Source organism: Danio rerio, chromosome 12 (genome assembly GCF_049306965.1).
Source record: "Danio rerio strain Tuebingen ecotype United States chromosome 12, GRCz12tu, whole genome shotgun sequence".
NCBI lineage: Eukaryota > Metazoa > Chordata > Actinopteri > Cypriniformes > Danionidae > Danio > Danio rerio.
Genome location: NC_133187.1, coordinates 20,676,179 through 20,696,030, shown reverse-complemented (window position 1 = coordinate 20,696,030; position 19,852 = coordinate 20,676,179). Strand labels below are relative to the sequence as shown.

General features: G+C 35.9%; 2 protein-coding genes and 1 non-coding gene across 35 annotated transcripts in view; all 3 read right to left on the bottom strand.

Moving 5' to 3' along the window:
• kctd17 (potassium channel tetramerization domain containing 17) overlaps positions 1 to 11,286 on the bottom strand; it is a 26,967-nt gene extending 15,681 nt beyond the window's left edge. For all 16 annotated transcript variants that reach the window (XR_012387955.1, XR_012387956.1, XR_012387958.1 and 13 more), the window contains exon 1: positions 10,833 to 11,286. Coding sequence is in view for 11 of the 16 variants with exons in the window: in XM_005156177.6 (XP_005156234.1) it covers positions 10,833 to 11,195 (363 nt within the window). In the remaining 5 variants the exon portion in view is untranslated. The remainder of the gene's footprint in view (positions 1 to 10,832) is intronic.
• On the bottom strand, positions 10,833 to 19,852 carry plbd1b (phospholipase B domain containing 1b). Of its 18 annotated transcripts, none has more exons than XR_012387954.1 (12): positions 19,265 to 19,852; positions 18,524 to 18,746; positions 17,501 to 17,584; positions 16,414 to 16,555; positions 16,118 to 16,258; positions 15,736 to 15,874; positions 15,255 to 15,301; positions 14,684 to 14,884; positions 12,876 to 13,016; positions 12,590 to 12,775; positions 12,387 to 12,493; positions 11,372 to 12,307 (listed from the first exon to the last, which is right to left on the bottom strand). XR_012387954.1 is itself a non-coding variant. In XM_073918385.1 (12 exons), exons 1-12 carry the CDS (start codon positions 19,332 to 19,334, stop codon positions 12,011 to 12,013), a joined length of 1,668 nt encoding a protein of 555 aa, XP_073774486.1. In that variant the 5' UTR covers positions 19,335 to 19,650; the 3' UTR covers positions 11,372 to 12,010. The 18 variants fall into 18 exon arrangements, 12 of the variants coding, with proteins under 12 accessions (XP_073774483.1, XP_073774487.1, XP_073774492.1 ...); XM_073918385.1 differs by having other exon boundaries at positions 14,684 to 14,774; positions 19,265 to 19,650; XM_073918389.1 differs by having other exon boundaries at positions 14,684 to 14,774; positions 18,524 to 18,738; positions 19,265 to 19,547.
• On the bottom strand, positions 19,562 to 19,634 carry trnar-ccu (transfer RNA arginine (anticodon CCU)). The gene has a single exon. It is a non-coding gene; the product is annotated as a tRNA-Arg (tRNA).

The window sequence follows — 19,852 nt, the reverse complement described above, 5'->3', positions numbered from 1 at the left end:
CCACTGCACCACCGGGACACCAACATTGGACCAATTCAATCCATAAAAAATAAAAAGTAAAAATTATAGTATGTTTAATCTCACCAAACAATTTTATTTAGTCCATTGCAATAATTAGTACAGCCAATGAACGACAAAAATAAAGTTTGAGTTTACAAATTAACAATTTTATATATTTTTACAAAATGTACATTTGAAAAAAAATGATTGCACTTCACCTGTTTGAAGTACATGGCTGCTCTTATTATTTAAATGCTTAGATCAATAAAATAAACTTACTAATTTAATGCTAAATGTAATTCTAAAAAAGTTTAAATAAAAGCGTAGATTTTTTTATAATTTTTTCCTTTCTTTTTGAAAACAGTTCAGAACAAAACAAGCAACAACAACAACAAATAGATTTTTTTATTCAATTCAACTGCAGGACTCAAATGGTCTAAGAAATGTTATACTGTACCATGGCTGTGGTTTTTCTTTTGTACATCTATTTACAATCTTGAAATATTGTTCATATAATAAATTATTAAAGTCGTGCAGCTTGTATACCTTAAATCAGTATTTCCCAATCCTGTTCCTAAAGGCTCACCAACAGTAAACATTTTCAACCTCTCCCTAATCAAACACACCTGAATCAACTCATTTGAACATAAGAAGAGACTCCAAAACCAGAAGTTAATGGGTCAGATAAGAGACATCCAAAACATGTACTGTTGGTGTGCCTCCAGGTACAGGGTTGGAAGACTTAAATATTGATTTTTTTTTTAAGCAAATACCACTTTCAACTTCACCTTCCATTTATTTTGGACCCTGATGAATGTGACTCTTATTGGCATGTACTGTACATGAATGAACAGAACACAAAGACAAAAAGCCAATTAACACATGCAGAGCTGAAAAAAAAAATCAACAAACATATTCATTAGCAGCACAAAATATTACAACATTATTTAATTTTCACGTCACAACAAAACACACAGCCAGAAAAAATCCCATTTTCGAAAAAGCATGAGCAGCTGATATATATTAGACAAGACTAGACTTGACAGCAGGCATGACAACACCTGCGCATGACTCCTGTAGTGAATCAGAAGAGACAAACTGTCCTCCCGCTTGGGATTTAACAAGAACACGAGACCTGCACTGGGGGTTTCACTCATGATACTACTATATGTGCCTTAAACGTGCAGAAGTAAAGGCAGTCATGTGTGCTATATATCTGTCCATGCTGCTCCTGCACTAACGTTTAACCCTGCAGTCGCACAAGGAAGTATAGAACTGCATTCCATGGGGAGTAGCTGGTAGGCAAACAAAGAGCTTATTAATTTCAAAACAGAAGCACATAATCACCTGTGCCATCTAAAGCCTCACAGCATGCTAGAAGAGAGCCAAACTATTTATACATCAGCAATTATACTGACTCACCTTAAAAGAACATTCATACTATGAAAACAATCTATCTGAACTCTTCCCCATCCGTTGTAGCTTATTTTATTCTACAATTCTGTAGTAAAAAGACCATTTCATGTTTACTGGTTTGTTTTGTGTAATATTTAAGAATTACATTTCCAATAATGATATTAGAATTTAGAGCATTGAGGAAAATTGATTTAATATTGAGTAGTTAATGATATATTTTCTTTCAATTAAAAAAATATTTTTATAAAGGATAATATTCTTATTTGAATTTTAAACAAGTTATTTGTAGTTTATAATATGAAATGCAGATGAATATTGTACTCATAAAACACATCTGTTCATGGCAAATCTAAAAAACTGATAATAATTTTAGTCTCTTATTTTATTTCGAGAAATGTGACATTAGCATGCCTACAAGGCCCATTTTAAAGCAAAACTTCTTGCTTAAGTAGAACATAAAATATGAATAATGCCTTTTAATCAAACATTGATTTCAATAGTTTTTTACTCTTCCATTCAATAGAAATAAAAAAGCATCTACAAACCCTGTAATTTAACATAATGTAAACATCAGACAGGTAGACAAACATAAGTATTAAGGTGTAATAATAGACCAAGGTTCATGGAAAGATCATATTGATAGTCTGTGTAACAAGATAAAACAAAGAATTTTTACATCGTCTTAGATGTTTTGGAGTATCAAAAAAGTTTCTTCAACATTTTAGGTTTGTACTTATGTGTGTTCTGCAGTATTGTAATTCTGTATGGTATAAGAGTGTGTCGGTGAGTCTAAAAACAAAATGAATGAACCAGATTAAATCTGTTTAAAGATAGTAGGAAAGTCTCTTTGAGAAAGATGATTGTTCATATTACAAGAACCTCGCAAGGCTGGCCAGGAACATCATTTTGAACCCTAGTCATGTGTTGTATCATGAATTTGCACCATTAAAGTCTAACCTTCCCAGTTTTTAATAAAGTGTCATTAAAAAAGTCATCTGTACATCAGGCTGTCTTGGAGCTGAATAAGGTATGCGTGTTTTTTTTTTTTTTTTTGCATTTTTGTAAGGAGTAAGGAGGAACTTTGTAAGGAGTATTTAGTGATAATGAGAGCTATTTGCATAGCTTCTCAGTGAACAACAGCTCTATGTAGTAAATGTTGCACATGAAATCACAACATATAGGGCTCTATTTTGACGGTCCATGCGCAGAGCGCAAAACGCAGGGCGCAAAACGCAGGGCGCAAAACGCAGGGCGCAAACGCTTTCAGGGCGTGTCAGAACGCATTTTTGCTAATTTAAGGACGGGAAAATGTCCTTTGCGCCGTGGCGCATGGTCTAAAAGGGTTGAGTTTATTTTCTTAATGAGTTATAGGTGTGTTTTGAGAATAAACCAATTAGAGTCTCATCTCCCATTACCTTTAAGAGCCAGCTGCATCGCGCCATAAGCGCATTCGCTATTTATAGGACGCAAAGTAAGTCTAAGTGGAAAAAATGAGCATTTCACAAGCAAACAGTTAACAGTTGTTTTTTTAACAGAAAACTGTTAAACAGAGCATCTACTGCGTGAGAATGAGAGATAATGGATCACTTTCATTTTCGCTCTTGGATAGGGAAACCTTTAAGCACAGACATCAATTAGTCTATAAATAATTAATTGCTTTTGTTAAGCGCAAATATTCGTTTCACAACTATTTCTAAATTCAGTTCTAATTTCCAGCAAACTAATAAATGAACAATATTAACGAAGTGTGTTCAAAAACCTGAGTTGAATCCTAAAACACAAGCTGTGCCCCATATGGTCAAAAACCTGACAGGTGGGCAAATCTAAGCTTGTTTTTAATAAAACAAATATAGTGGATATGAATATAAATAAATACAAATATGGATATAATAAATAATACTACTAATAATAATAACATTATACAAAAGCAAATTGTTATGAATGAACTGAAAAAGCCTCCTGAGATGAAGAAGACATAAAAGCAGTGATTTTTCATATTTATGTAGGCTAGAAAATAATGTTTTGTAATATTTTAATCCTTTATATTTATATCCTATATTTATTCTTATTATATCCTATATATATCCTTAATATATATATTTTTTCATATGTAAAGATATTTGCCTATTGCTCTCTTGTGCATATTAAGCAGTGCGTAAGCGAGGCGCAACTCTGTGCCGGAATTTAGACTGGGTTTGTTTTGGTCTAAGGAAAAATCTATTATAGTTTCTCAAAATAGCGACGCGCCAGCAGTGCGCCTCAGAACGCCTTCCTTTTTAGACCAGAACGTCTATGGGCGCACATCTGAGCGCAAACGCATTTGCTATTTAAACAGCGTAGCGCAACACCTCAAAACGACTCTTGCGCCAAGCTGAAACTACCAAACAAGTATTGCGCCACGCCTTGCGCCACATTGTGCCGGGTGTATGATAGGGCCCATGTTTCTATTCCAAACAATATACTAAATCTATACAAGCCATTTTTGTTTTCTGTTTTTAAGGGAATTTCTTGAGTTTTTGCATTAAAATCACTACAATAGATGCGGATTCGGTTATGGGCAGGGAATCTGTCTGCGCGGTGACTTTGTTGATAAATGGCTAACAAGGATTTTATTGAGATAGTAGGTGTGCTTTATATGCTTTCGGAAGGCTGAAAAACAGTGTAGGTTCATTCGGCGCTGTGCCTGAGTACACTGGATCCTTTCTGAGGTGCACCTAGCTCTGAGAGTTCATAAACACCTCTATAAACTATACCTGGGGGATGGCCGCTTTTTAGTGGTTCTTCTGACTGAACCAAGCCCAGCTTCATGAGCTGTTACTGTGTCGGTAGTGTCAGCAGTAGGATTTCCTCTTGGAAAACCAACAACAGGCACTACACCATAATTACGCCCCGAAAGGGGCAAGCTCATGATTGGTTATTGTGGTGCAAATGTCCGCTGAAGTGACTCGAGCAATTTGGTTGGTTTGGTTGCATAGACTAAACATGTAAATCACTCATGATTGATGCTTCATCCGTGTGTGGCGTTAAATTCCCATATTCACAACAAACAAAAATGTACAAAACATGCAGCACGAAAGCAGCGAAGCTTTTTTACACCACAGTTGACTGCTTTCGATTTTTTCAGTCATGATCACATTTTAAAATACTAAATATATTTTAAAATGTGTTATAAAGCTGCTCTGTGCAGTCTAATAACACACACAACATATTAAATCATCTTTGAGGTTTCCCTGTTTTCTATCAAGCTAAAATAGAAATTGAGGGTGTATGATATCATTAGCATGGCCACACTAGACACAGACTGTCATTAAGCTTTTTTGAATTTGACTATTCTTCAAACATTTGGGATAACAGAAGTACACAAGTTAGCAAAATAAATAATAACTTTCTAGTGGTTTTTCAATGTTTGAATGAAAAAAAATTACACATTGTGCCTTTAATTGCACAGCTCTAGTTTGAAATAACATGATGGTAAAAAATTACAGAATTTTTTGGACTATGCCTTTAAGCCCTTGAACAAATAAAAATCCATTTCAAAAGTCTTTTTACCCAAAATTCTAAGCAATTTTCTGACTCTGCACAACGACCCTAAATAACTCTCTGAAAAGGTAAATGGCATGTAAACTAGCAGTATAGGACAGACTGGGCCAGGAATAGAACAGAGAAGCCTCCATAGATATTTTTGTGCTGAGGGCTGGGAGTCTTCAAGGTGCCATGACTCTAATCTCATTAGAAGAGTGACATGAGCAGTGAGAGAGCACACAACACCACAGCGGACAGTAATAACTGATCATCTGTGCCTCATCACTTACTTTAAGTGTGGAATAAGAGGATATCTTGGGGAGGGGGTGGATACTGTGAAGGCAGAACACCATCTGTTAAGTCAAACTCTTTTATGCCTTAAGATTAACAGACACAGTATATGGAAACTGACAAAAAATAAACACTATAAAAGCTATAATCACACTGCTTTGGGTGCATGAAATTTTAATGGAAGTTCCAACGAATGAAATTGAATGTCATGTTCTGAGGAGTCTGTTTTTACAAACACAAATCTACATATAACACTTCCATAGTGTATGAGAATATAGTTGACTATAAGTCCCTTTAAGGCAAGTCATTTCACTCAGCGGCCATCTTTAAAACACCTCTCGGAAGTATTCTCAGGCATTCTGTCTGAACAGGGAAACATCAAATTCTCCAAAACTGCTTGCCAAGCTTATAATTCTATTTCGTATTAGGAATCCAATAATATTAAACAGCAACTGTCTCAGTTTCATTTCTAAACGTCCAAATCACACAAAATCTGCAGAAACTCACAGTCTGGCCCCAGCCCCTCCCCGGGACTATCATCCGTCTATAGCAATCTTTGATTGTCTCCTGTACTAGTAGGCGGGGCTTTATTCACCATCTTGACCGCTACACTTTTCCCCACTCAAAAATATATGAGTGACATGTCTTGTGTATTCTAGAGTCTTTGCTAAAATGAAGTGTTGCCATCATGGATGTTTTGCAATACAGTCTTCCATATGATGAAAAAGCTTCTTTTTGGTAACTGATTTTTAACAATAAATGATGCACCTCCTAAAGCAGAACTTTAATGAAGAGGTTATTTTTTTATCTTTCTGCTTTTTCAAGTCATTTTTAACATTTATCATGCTTCATTCCATTGAAAGACTACAAAACATATGTAGCAGTGTACAGAAAATTCCACCAATCAGAGGTTGCTACTCAGTAGGTGCTGGAATTTAATACTCGACCGTCAGAAAGTACGTTACAGCATGAATGTCAGTAGTATGAATGAAGCTCAGACATACTACATCTACCAATTTATCATAACAATAAGACCTACCCGTGTCAGTTGCGTCATTTCACTCCTATTTATGTATTCTCTCACACGTTGAATCATGGGATAGCTTAACATCCATCGGATGCGCAATTCGCCAGAATTACAGAATCTCATCAGAAGTAGTAGGTCATCACGGTACTTCTCGCACTGTTTTTTGCAATTCTATGAATTCAGACATACTACTCACCTCGCATACTGATTTTAGTGTACTATATAGTACGCAATTTCAGACGCAGCCAGAGTATCAGTGAACAAACATGCCTACTTCCACGAAGCAACACGAATGACAGAGTTGTTCTTCTTGAACTCTTACAATACTCACATTGATGTGCATTGATCTATTTTGTTATAAACTTTAAATATAGGATATTATTTCTGTAAGTGCAACCGACATCAAATGAATAAGAAAATGAAAGGCTTCGTTGTTTTTGATTAGATTTTGTCAATTAAAATGCTTCATTGGATTGTAGTTCTTTCCATTATTAAAGTTGTTAAGCACACAATTTTGTACCTTTGTGTTTTTGCCTGATTATTTATTTCCTTTTTTCCTCAAATGAAGGTTTGTAATGTCAATCGTGACTTAGCAATTGTAGCTAGGCACGGGAGATCTGTCAAGCTTTTAGACACGGGATCATCAAACTAAATCATTATGCATATAGATGGTACAAATATGATTTCCGGTATCCTAAAAGTTTGGCCAGGGGGATAGAATTATTTACTTTCCCAAAATCTTAAACCCAAGCAGTGTGGGAGACTTTAAACACACAGCACAATCCAGTCATATTTCCAATAGTTTCAAGCTACAATTATTTGAATCACATATCAACAGAACAGAACAGATATGATCAGAAACTGTGAATTGTGAGCACATTCGATCAATAAACTTCATTTGCAGCTGTTTTTCAGCCATTTAAAAGCGGTCATGTCTGAGTCAGAGCTACAGTTTACAGTTTACAGATGTTTTCATTTATCATGTGGATATTCATCTGCTATTTAGTCAATAGTGAAGGCATCATAGCAAACTAAGTGCCTGCTTTTACATTTAGTGTTGTTGTTTTTTTTTTGCTTAGATTCATATTTGATGGTAGGGAAAATCTATTTGTTCATTGCTGCTGTTAATACTTTGACTTTGCATTTAAGTTTATACTTTAATTGCACTTAAATGCAAATTAGAATAGAAACTGTATAAAAAGTGTACAAACGTACTGACAGTTTTAGATACAATGTACAATGTTATGGGTCAATGATTACTTCTCATCTGTAACACTATATTTTATTGCACAACAATTGGCCTATCTGGCTTCTTCCCTAACAAGAAAAGAAATTATTAAATCATTTTTAATAATTAGATTATTTTCAGATTTCCTTTACCCTGATGTGCATGAACAAAGGTGTTGAATGGTCAACATACTGCATGCACTGTGATTTAGACTTTAGCTTCAAGCAGTCCCTATGGGAAACATACTAATGGATCCAGTGCTGATGTAAAAGTGGACAATCACTAATGCACACAATTGGTCAAATGTTTTTATGTGATATGAATTTCCAGGTAAGAGTTTGCCAGATTTAGACTACAGATTGCAATCAAATAGAAAACATCTTTGCAGGAGCCTGCTTTTCCAATCCCCTACTTTAGCTTGCACATAAATGGAAGTCAACAGACTGAAAAATGTGGTGTGACCACCTCTTAACACACATTTAAATTGCCATAGATATTTTATTAATGATATTTGCACACATTTTCAAATCCAGTTCTCCTCATCATTCCCTGTCTGTTGACCTTGACCATTCATTCTCAGTGTCCCAACTGTAAAACTGAAGTAGGTACCATACTGCAGGTTCTAGGTATTATCATAGAAGCCATACTGCATGTGGTCATCCTAAAAGTGCTGCTGAAAAATCCTATTTGGCATCCAACTACAATTACATCAGTTTTATTAGATTTGAGCCTTCCAAGCAGACACATTAAGATATGTGCCAACAGGAAATTATATAATGTTAACCCATGCGGCCTGAGGAAAACATTTTATTGCAGCAGGTCAGTGATAAGATGCCCTTCACACAAGGATTGGCATAAGATGATATTTACTTTGGTCTCACTGGAACTTTTGGCATGTGCTCTTTATTCTGACAGATCAGTTCTATAAGATATGAATGCTTTATTAGGATTACCTTGCCTCATATATCTACACAGTACACACACTTAATAAGGAGTGTGGTTCAACCTTAGAGGGATATTTCCTTTCGGTTCTCTGTGGCAGTGGCAAGGCTACATATGAGCCAGGGTGGAACTGGTCCAATCACATTGATAATCAGTCAAATGAGACACAAAACGGATTTTTTGTGGAAAAGTCGTAATACAGCAGGAAAGATAAGTATTGAACACGTCATGTTGTTTCCTGGGAGTAATATTTGTAAAGAAGCTGTTAACATGGAATTGAACCCGGTTTTCTCCCTGCACCATTTCATTTTATTATGCATAACTTAATTTGTAAACTAATTAGATTTTCTTTCTTTGCATATAAGGATGTTTTTTGGTTGTTGTTACCAACATTGGGGGAAAATTTGAAGTCAACGTGCCCTTAGAAATGTGTTTTCTGAGGAAAATGGTGGCTGTGTTTAAAGCTATTTTTCCCTGCTGTATTCTTCCTAGTAAACATATATACATACCTGCCCACACTCCAGTTTTTCCCAGGACTCTCCTGTATTTCACACCCATTTCCTGCCCCCTTCCGTTTTGTTATTTCTCACTAAAAACTCCAGTAAGTCCCACTTCATCTTTTTTGTGCAGTCTCCAACACCCAACAACCCCCAGTCTGCAACTTTGGTATAGTATCCAATCCCTGGCACCTGAAACCATGTCCTTGATGCAGTTACTAGCACTGCAACCCCCATCTCCATACCCTACCAGGTTTTCTAGAAATTCATAGACAAATCTTGGCAGGTTAAGAGCAAGTAAAACTTAATATGATACTGGTGGATGAGTGCTCATCTTACATTTGTGTGCTTCTATTCTTTGTTGAATGATCAATCAAAGAGATCGATCCAATTTGAGTGCGCTTCTGCTGTAACGCAGTCTCTTACTGGTCCTCATTCATCGTTCCAACCCCCATACTGGTGATCTGGTTTCTTTTGGGTGAACTTCCAGACACATTAAATTAGGTTGTAAGAACCCTAATCAATTCCACAAGGGGTATGTCCTAGCTATAACAAAGCAGTCATGGTAAATTGTGTTTGGGCTTAACACTTGCTCTAAATAAACATATGTGATCTACTAATGTTTGGAGAAATTACATACCAAAATGCTGCATATATATACTAATTGCAGGTACTTGGTATATATATATATATATATATATATATATATATATATATATATATATATATATATATATATATATATATATATATATATATATATATTCTCATTTCATCTTTACAATTTATGGCCCCACCACTGATGACAGAATATACTTTTTTGTAGTGCTTTAAACCACCGTCTATATCCATCTAGAGCAGAGATGCCCAATTACATGCTGTAAATGAACTTTTACATTTTTTTCTTTTAAATGTAAATACTGTCACCTGACAGGTAGAGGACAATGCACAAGTCATCTACGAGCAAATAAAGGTGAAGGCAGGAGCAGCTCGACCAGTGTATTCAGCATGAACTCCATTGTGTTATAAATGTGATTTTTTTAATGTCTTTACTGTAATAAGGTCAGTATAAAAGGTGAAAAACGATATCGTGCTAGTAGATATGATATTAAAAAAACACTTTTAGGAAATTTCCCTTGGCAAATGTATCGTATTACAGTTTTTGGCCCTTTATAGGAAAAACTTTGGGCATATGATGGGTGGGTAATGGGTAGGATAGTGAGTAAAGGCTAATGGGAGACCATTTTATGCATTTGTTATTTACCATTTGCCATAAGCATAACATAAATATTAAGTTTTTTTTTTATCTACTTCTTACTTATTGCAATACAGTTTGGTTTTGGGCACCCCTGATCTAGACTGTTCCTGATTAAATTTGGCCCAATTCCCTATATATATATTTTTTCCTTTAGTATTTATCATGTGGCAGATTTATTAAATAAAACTTAATGTAGAATTTAAAAAAATACGATAACCATATAGAAATCACTTTAATATTTTTTTTGTAAATGATTACAAAATGCCTGATGCTGCAAACAATTTTTTTCCAGTATAAGTAGTAATTATTATGAATACATTGTGGCTCTTAACAGTAATGCAAATGCAATTTTTCTGAGTTTGACCTCTAGAAACTTAGTGTGCAGGGGTGATAAATCTGCAGTGTGCGGATGATCATACTGAAGACCTCTGAACAACATCAGCTTTGTACCCAGTACAATATATATTAAAGCAAATGCATATTGCTATTTCTAGCTAATAGCCGCGATGCTGCTGTAATGATCAAACATTTGGGGTCCGCATTATTAACCACCACAGCACGTGTGCATCCATCTGACTGAGACCCGCTGCATGCATCATAAGCACACCGTCAACACACACATTAAGTTACCGTCAATCGGTGCCGTCTTACCGTATCTGAATGCAAGTCCTGCTGTTGACACAGTCGGTACAGAAATGAAGTTTGTTCCTTTAGCAGCGTCTGTCGTGTCGTGAGAAACACCGTCCCCCCGACGTTGAGACGGACCCATTTGCCGTTATTTCCTCCGGTGGTATTAACAGCTGAACCGTTTCCGATGATATTTTCAGCGCCAGTGGATTCAACATCTGTCGAGGTGGTCGTCGTTGCTCCTTCGCTTCCCTCGTTGTCTTTGTTGTTGTTATTGTTGTTGTTATTGCTGTTCAGATTGCTATGGGTTGTTATTGTTCCTGAAAGGCATTCTATTTCCGGTAAACCCCGAGGCGCCGCCGTTTTTCCTTTGTCCTCCGTTGCCATTAGGCTACTGAACTAAGGACGGTGCGTGTGGTGTGTTCGCGGACTGTCGGTACTCTCTTGGATGCTGCTCGGATGCCGTTCTGACTCCCGCGGCGAACGGCGTGCGGATGATTTTTTTCGTATCATAGAAGTGGGCAAAGCGTAGGAGCTGATTGGCTAGAATCCTCTGACGTAATCTCCCCGCCCACTTGAACGTTGACGCGCTTTTGACGCAGCTTCTGTGATGCTGAACGTGTTTAGCAGCAATAAACATTACTTTAGCGGCAGTAAATATTTGAATATATTTTCTAACATTTTCTAATTATCACAAACACTCAAATTGTAGGTAATGTTGCTTAAGTGCTGCTTTTATTAAAGCAAAACATTCAAATCAGTTTTATGCTATTATTGAGAAACACTACAGCCAATTTAGTTTATTCAGTTCACCTATAGCGCATGTCTTTGAATGGTGGGGGAAACTGGAGCACCTGAAGGAAACTCACGCCAACACAGGGAGACCATACAAACTCCACAAAGAAATGTCGACTGACCCAGCAGGGGCTCAAACCAGTGACCTGTGAGGCAACAGTGCCATACACTGCGCTACCATGCCGCCCAAGTAAATACTTGTCGGAGACTATTATTGCAGTTGTTATTTATCATTCGCCAAAAGCACACAAAAAATTACGTTGTTTATTTTAAAGTTCTTGCTTATTCAATATTTATTTTCTAAGCAGTCGTATGCATCTCATCTAAATGCTTGGAAAACCAGCAGTTAATCTGAATGCCCCCTTATGTAGCCTTACCATACACTGATTTCAATCTCAAAGCAAGTGTCATGGGGCAAAAATGTACCCGATGACTTTGTGAATCTGTTTGTAAATATCTGATGAATCAGTATCCTCTACACTGCTGGTCATACACTGTACCAGACACCTCTCAGTCTTGGCTTGATCTCTGAAAGCAAAGAGTAGAGGCTGCATGGTGATGAATGTAAAGTTGTAGGTCTGAGGAAGCCCCTGATGAGCGGTTCGATTAAAACGACTCCAAGAGAAAAGTGGAAGTCCATTTTGACTAGTGGGTCCGTTCACAGCTTCGGCTGTAAACATCTGGGCCATGCGATAATCTGCAACCTATAAATGCATGCTGCCTCCATTAGAATCTCTCTTTAAGCTGGCACTTATGTAACCAAAATAGACCAAAACAACATACCTTAGTATCATAACAGCCCCCTGGATGAGGTCGTCGGAGCCTCAGATCATTACGGCAACAGATGGATTTACAAGGATGCTTCTTTGAGTATGGGTCTTTTCTGTAATCTAATGTGACAGAGGAACGACTGTTCATCAAAGAAATGAGATTAAAGAAAGCAGATTAAAGCAACATTTCTGAAGAATTTCCAAACAGAGACTCACCGTTGTACCTCATGATATCTTTCAAGGTCTCCAGACTAGTGACTTTTCCCTGGTCCCTGCGAAAAATCTTTGCACGTGGTGAAAGGTCATATGAGAAGTCTTGGCCATGCTTTTTCCACATCACACCATAACCACTCGCTTGGTAAATGTCTGAGTGGAAAGGAATGTTGTAGGATGCCCAGTAACCTATTGAGGTGATTTGTAAAGCATATAGGCTTGTTCAATGATGTATTTCAACCTTGCATTCTCTTAAATTTAATCTCGCTGAATTGATCATATGCCTCACCCTGACGTAGTGCTTGAGACTGATCCGAAAACACCACCAGACCAGGGATCTGCTCCACAACAGTCAGACTCCAGTCCTCAATTTGCCGTCCAAGTGAAATTCTTTTCAGGTCCACCACCATATATTGGCTGTTGTAAGTCCCTGGCAAAAAAAATAAATAAATCATCCAAGAACATTAGAAAACATGAAAAATAACAAGATGCAAAGAACTATATTTTAGCCACATTATATAATTAAAGAGAAAGTTCACTCAAAAATGAAAATTCTGTCGATACTAACTCACTCTAACGTTTTTTTTCCGGTCTTTCCATTGACAGATACAATTATGCAAATGAAGTGAGAGGAATCATTCAGTGTTTCAAGGATAACCATAAGCATTTAGAACAACATTTTGTTTAATTTACTTATCTCTTTATTAGATTTAGCTATTTTCCCAATGTATCTATGCCAAAGTTACAATGCAAAGGTGGCATGAATGTACAGTATAGCATTTACAAATTTGTCTTTGCATTGAATAAACTAATATGTAAAGATGGCTCAGTTTTGTGAGGTTTAATCTTAAAGGGCACCCATTTTACCCATTTTTCAAGATTTAATAGAAATCTTTTGTGTTTCCAGAATGTGTTTGTAAAGTTTAAGCTCAACGTACCCATCAGATTATGTATTACACCTTTTTAAATCTGGGTAATTTGAGCTGTAATGGCATTGTAGCTGTTTTAGTTGCCTGTGCCTTTAATGTCAATTAACTGGTTCTCCCCACCTACCTGATTTAACATCCACAAACCAGGATTAAAGCATCTTCTTTTAGAATTGTACTGACATGCGGCTGTGATGATGAATTACTTAGTGATTTTACTGTATTTATTTATTAAAGACATTTTAAACTTGTAAAACTCATTCTTAATTACATTTGATTATGATTGATGATCACAACGAGCTGAACAGATCTTTTAAACCCAGTAGCCTTGAGCACATTTTGTGGATATGATTATACGCGTTACTATGGAGACATGTTAAAATGTGGCTGTCAATCAATTCAGTAGGCGGGGAAACAACACTCCTCTGTGACAATGTGGTGGGCCTCAAAATGAGAGGGATTTGGATCTTATTTTAACTCTAGGAAATTTAAAAAAGAGATTTATTGTGTTTTTATCACTTCAGTATGACTGTGGACACACTATACTTACACAGAGTTCTGTCCAAACAGTTTACAAAAGTTGATTTTCATCATAGGTGCCCTTTAAGGGCATTTTAAGGGCCCTTTTTAGGGACAGTTCACTCCATTAAATACATTTATTACATATTACACATTTCTTTACATTAAATAATCTACTCAACTTCATTTTATAATTTGTACATATTTCTTTATTTTGTGTAACACAAATGAAGTTGTTTAAATGATCTTTTCCCCCCAAAAAGTTGCCATTATATGAATAAGGACAGACTCTTAGGATAGCACTCTTTTCATCACTATGATTGGGACTAATACTAATACTGATGCATTCTTGAATTATATTGGTTATACATAGCATCCAAACTCGGTTGCACCATTAGGTAGGAGGGGGTTCCACCCACAATAACAGTCGAAACATTCCTAAAGAAATCTTTGTGTTCAACAGAAGAAAGGCATGCAAATGATGACAGAATTTTTTATTGTGCATGAATTATCCCTTTAATGCTACACCAGAATCTCGAGAATTCTGTGCTTTTTACTGGCTGTGACGAAAGACAATACCAGTGTACTTCAAATAAAGACCACAATATTTGCATATAATGATGGACTTTTGATTCGTGTATGATTGTCTCACCTGAGTTGTGCTTGGAAAATATCTGCGCCCATTGTTTCCCAGTGCAGGCCAGCGAATGTGCCGCACGCACCCTCTGCCAGGCCAACAAAGCCTTCGGGGTCACCAGGGAGAACAAAGATGTGTTGAACACGTTGTTTGTGGTCTGAGTCACAAAAAACCCTGTTCCCAACAAATAAAAGTCATCCATAGATGACAAGGTCCCTGTAAAGCATTTGATAAATAGTACTAAATTAATATGGAGCTGCTTTGTCACAATCTACATTGTAAAAGCGCTATACAAATAAAGCTGAATTGAATTGAATATAGATTTGAATAATAAAAATCAAATACAAACCTATAAACAGTATTATTTGCATTGTTTTATACTGCAAAAAATGTGAAAAGCATTTTGCAGAATTTGAATTTTCCAAATTATAGTCTGATAAATAGTTTATTTTGTAATTATTTTGTACTTAAAGAGACCGAGAGATGGCTGAATGGATTAATAAATTGTAAAACGCCACTGTTTAACTTTATTTATTTATTTAACATTTAACATTTTTTATGGATTTAAAAATGAAAATTTACTCACCATTACACCCTCAAGTGGTTCCAAACTTTTATGAGTAAATTTTTTTTCTGTTGAACAACAGAACATATTTTGAAGAATACAAGAAATCTGTAAGTATTGAGTTCCACAGTAGGAACAATGAATACTATTGAAGTCAAAGCGTACCGGTTTCCATATTTCCAAATAACATATTTTGTGTTCAACAGAAAAAACTAAAACAGGTTTGTGACAGGTGAAGAATGAGTAAAGGATGACAGAAATTCCTACAAAATAGCAACTTTTCATTTTCCATCAGTCTTAGTAAATGATGTATCTACAGAATTGTCAAGCTTTAAATAGTAAAATTATCTAAACTCTTCTTTTTTTTGAGTGAGATGCTAATAGTCTGATACGAATCAATGACCTATGCTAAGTTAAGCTAAAAGTGCTCCCACCAAACCTGTAGATTTATCAAAAAATGGTTTACACCCAACTGTTTAAAGTGGATTGTTCCTTTTATTACCTGGATAGCTGCTAAATGACAGTCTTCTAATGCCATTACATTTGCGTTTCAAGTTCCAGTGCTTGTAGATTCTCATGCTGGCTGCATAAGTGTACCAGCTGGAGTGACCAAGCAACAGATTCTCATATCCAGGTAACATCTGCAGAGAAAATGAGCACAAAACAATAAAAGCTAAAACAACAAAAGATGCACGTTGCACGTTGATTAAAATGTTGGTGAGGTGGAGTAAATCAAGGCCATGTCCATCTTAGGCTGCCTCAAATATTCAGATTAAGTGGTCTGGCAAGGGGTTTTAACATGACGGATTCATATTCCATTACTTTAGGTTTCAGTGAGTCCAGGACGTGTTGGTTATATGTGGTGAAGGCGTTTAGCCTCTAACCTTGATGAGAGCAGAACAGTGACTCATGCCTGGCATTCTGAAGGAGTCCTGAGACGAGTTGGAATGCCTTTTCAGAACAGGGATTAAGTCTAGCAAATCCCCAATACCATTGAGGAGCTGAACTGCAAACATGGACAGTGGCTACAGGAATTGAAATGCAAGCATGTAGTATAAAAAACATTGATCGTCAATGAATGTATACAACTTTAAAAGTTCACAGGACAAACTTTGCAAATGTCTATATGAATATCAAAGCTACAAAATGATGTATATTGTACAATTTCACATTTCCTGACCTTCTTCTGTCTACTTTTGGCCCAAAATTCTGCTCCAGCATGCAGTCCATCCATCTGAGCCACCAGAAGACCAACATGGTGCCACAAGGGATCACTCTTGCCATTTAATTTCACTTGTGCTCTTGTCCACGAGTTCTGCTCACTGTTTTAAAAAGTGGAAATGTAACAGTTCAGTATTAAGTAGTATAGGTTCATGCAATAGATGACTGTCCAATTCTAACTATTCTTGGACCCACATCAATGCACAATAAGGCACTGGGTATTTTAGGTGCACAACGGTTTTGTCATCATCCTCTTTCAAAAAAATGTAAATTAGACAAAATACTAGATATACCACCAGTAACAATAATTAATAGTAATGTTGGAATCATTTAAAAAAATAATTTTTCTAGCTGATGTATAACTAAAACACTGACAGCCAATCAGCATCCATCCTCCTATCATGAAAACTTAAAAAAAATAAATAATAAATAAATATCATTATTGCTATTGTTATCTTTTGTGTGAGTGGATATTAAGATATTGCCAACACAAACAGTCGCAAAGTCTCTGAGTCTTTCTTGTGTATTTTACAATATATATTATGAATAAATTGTGTATTTGGTCCCACTTTATGTTAAGTGTCCTTAACTACTATGTACTTACATAAAAAATACAATGTACTTACTGTGTTCATAATGTATTTGAGAACACTTGTGGTGCTTTTGAGTTGGGATAGGGGTTGGGTTATGGACAGTTTTGCTGGTATGGGTATGTTTAAGAGTGGGTTAAGGTGTAAGGGATGGTCAACAGTGTTTTAACAAATGTAGTTACAAAAGTTAATTACAAATGTAATTACATACGTGTTAAATTAAGCATAAGTACACTGTAAATACATGTATTTACACAATAAGTACATTGTAACAAACTAATAATTCCTGTGTAAGTACATATTAGTAAGGGCCACTTAATATAAAGTGGGACCATGTATTTATTTATTTTCTATGACGGTTAATTCACCGCACGCAAGTGTATGTCATCATGTCTGAGATTAAAGCCATTTTGTTATAGCTTTGTTTCATTTATTTAGATAATGAATACCACTTACCTCATAAAGCATTTCAGAGGTTTCAAAACACTTCGATCCTTTATTATCTGAGGATACATATTAAAGTAATGGTTTATCATCTGTCTGCAAACAAAAAATATTGGACTATTAATGTATAGACATATTAAATATAACATATACTATAGCAGGGGCGGACTGGCCATCTGGCAATTCTGGCAAATGCCAGAAGGGCCGGACCAATTTTTAAATGTGGGCCGGTCATTTTTTTTTTTAATATGTATTGTTTTTATGTGCAGACAGCTTTTATCTCTTGCTAGATATGATATCATGATGATGATGATGATAAAAATAATAATAATAATAATAAATGTTAAATGTTAAGCATTTGGCCCAATCGGCAACTGCCGTCTGGTTTCAAGACCCAATCCAAGGTTACCCGGACATAATCAAAATTTGGCAAGAATGTCATATTATTTCACCATCTTTACACTAAAATAAATAGTAAATATGCATGTCCGTGGGTGGGTCTGTATCGGTGTGGTAATGTGGGCTGGTGTGGCAACAGTGCCAGGGCTGAATTTTTGTCCCAGTCCGCCCCTGTACTATAGGTTACAATGGGCTATTACTATACTAAAATTACTACTGTAAGTAACACCGAGGTCAATGTATTTTAGCATATAACAACATTCAGGACTATTTTCCTATGAAAAAGGCAGCATGCTTTTTCTATTGAAAGAAATCATGACGTAAGCCTTGGGGAATTACTCAAACGTGTGCTTTGTAATAACTCCATTTTAAAATACTTCATTAAATTGTAATCATTATATTTTAATATATGTTTTCAGTTAACACACTAATGCTATTCAAAGGTAATATATTTTAAATATCATTCTGGAACTTTTTCAGTACCAATGTGTACAAAATACATCACAATCATTTTACTCTTTTAGTGTATTTTACTTGTAGTACTCTTTACATTATTAAGTACTCTTTTTTTAAAAAGTATGCTACAGAGTTTATTTTCACAAGGACTCTCAATATAATGTGCTTTAGAAAACTTGCGAAGCTGTAAGGTATCCTTCAAGGTATCCGGCCAAAAAGTATGTGACTTCATCATTCTCCTGGGATTCTCCATAACCAGCTTGCACTTCCAGCACTCCCCATCCAGAAACAGACAAACTATCATTGAAATAACCAAAGGCATCTCCATTCTCTTCCATCACATCCTCTTTCAGGACCACAGACCTCTGAACAGCATCCCAGTACACAGTGGCTCTCTGAACATCTTAAACAATTTAAAAAGACCACATATATCAATAAACATTATAGGTTGACTTGTTTTATATTGTCTTGGTTTGATAAACAAATGCCAAGTATGATAACAAGTTTGTTGTAGTTCTAGCCAAGCGTTTTCAACTTGGTTAAACGGATATTTTACGCAAAAAAGAGAGAAAATTGACTCGCTATATACAGTAGCCTACTCAACCTCGAGTGGTTCCAAGCCCTATGAGTTCAAGATATTTAAGAAGAAAATCGTTTAAAGAAAGTTGAAACCCTGTATCCATATATCCATAGTAGGAAATGAGTCGGTTACTGGTTTTCAGCTTTTTTTCAAATGTGTTTTGCAGAAAAAAGGTAGTTCAAACTGGTTTGGAACAGGTAGAGGATGAGTTAATAATGACAGTTGTATCTGAACAATCAATTTAAGGAATACTAGCCTTCTAATGTTATGTAAACATACAAAAGGACATGTTACCACTAAAACGTGACTTTAAGTGAGTGGAATTAATTTAAAATACTCACGCTGAGCCATTACGAATGTCGCCGCGAGGACGCACAATATAAATACCCTTGTGACGTTAAATCGATACATGTTTCACGCTGAATTAGACTAAGCTTAAGTTTACTTTCTGGATCTGGTTAATCATGGTATGTAATCTGTAATCAAACACTGGGCAAATATAACATCCCAGAATATAATGCTAGACTAAAGTACGAAAAACCAAGATTTGGTTATTCAATTTAGAACTTAAAGACGTTGTATGTCCACATTAACTGGTTTTCTGTCGCAGATCGCCTTGTGTGTGATTAAAAGATTTCCACCCCAGATGGGACTCGAACCCACAATCCCTGGCTTAGGAGGCCAGTGCCTTATCCATTAGGCCACTGGGGCTTGCGTCATGGAGTGTGTAGAATGTGTATTACAAACGGTCTTATAAACGGAATGCAAGTCGTACATTTAATCTAACTTGTTTTACCAAATTTTAAATATAATTAGTAAATACAAATGATTTGTTATTCAGCTATATATTTACATGAATCAGCATTCTTATTTAAGTCACACATTTGTCTAATGTTAAATTTATTTCAACGTGCAACATTTTATTGATT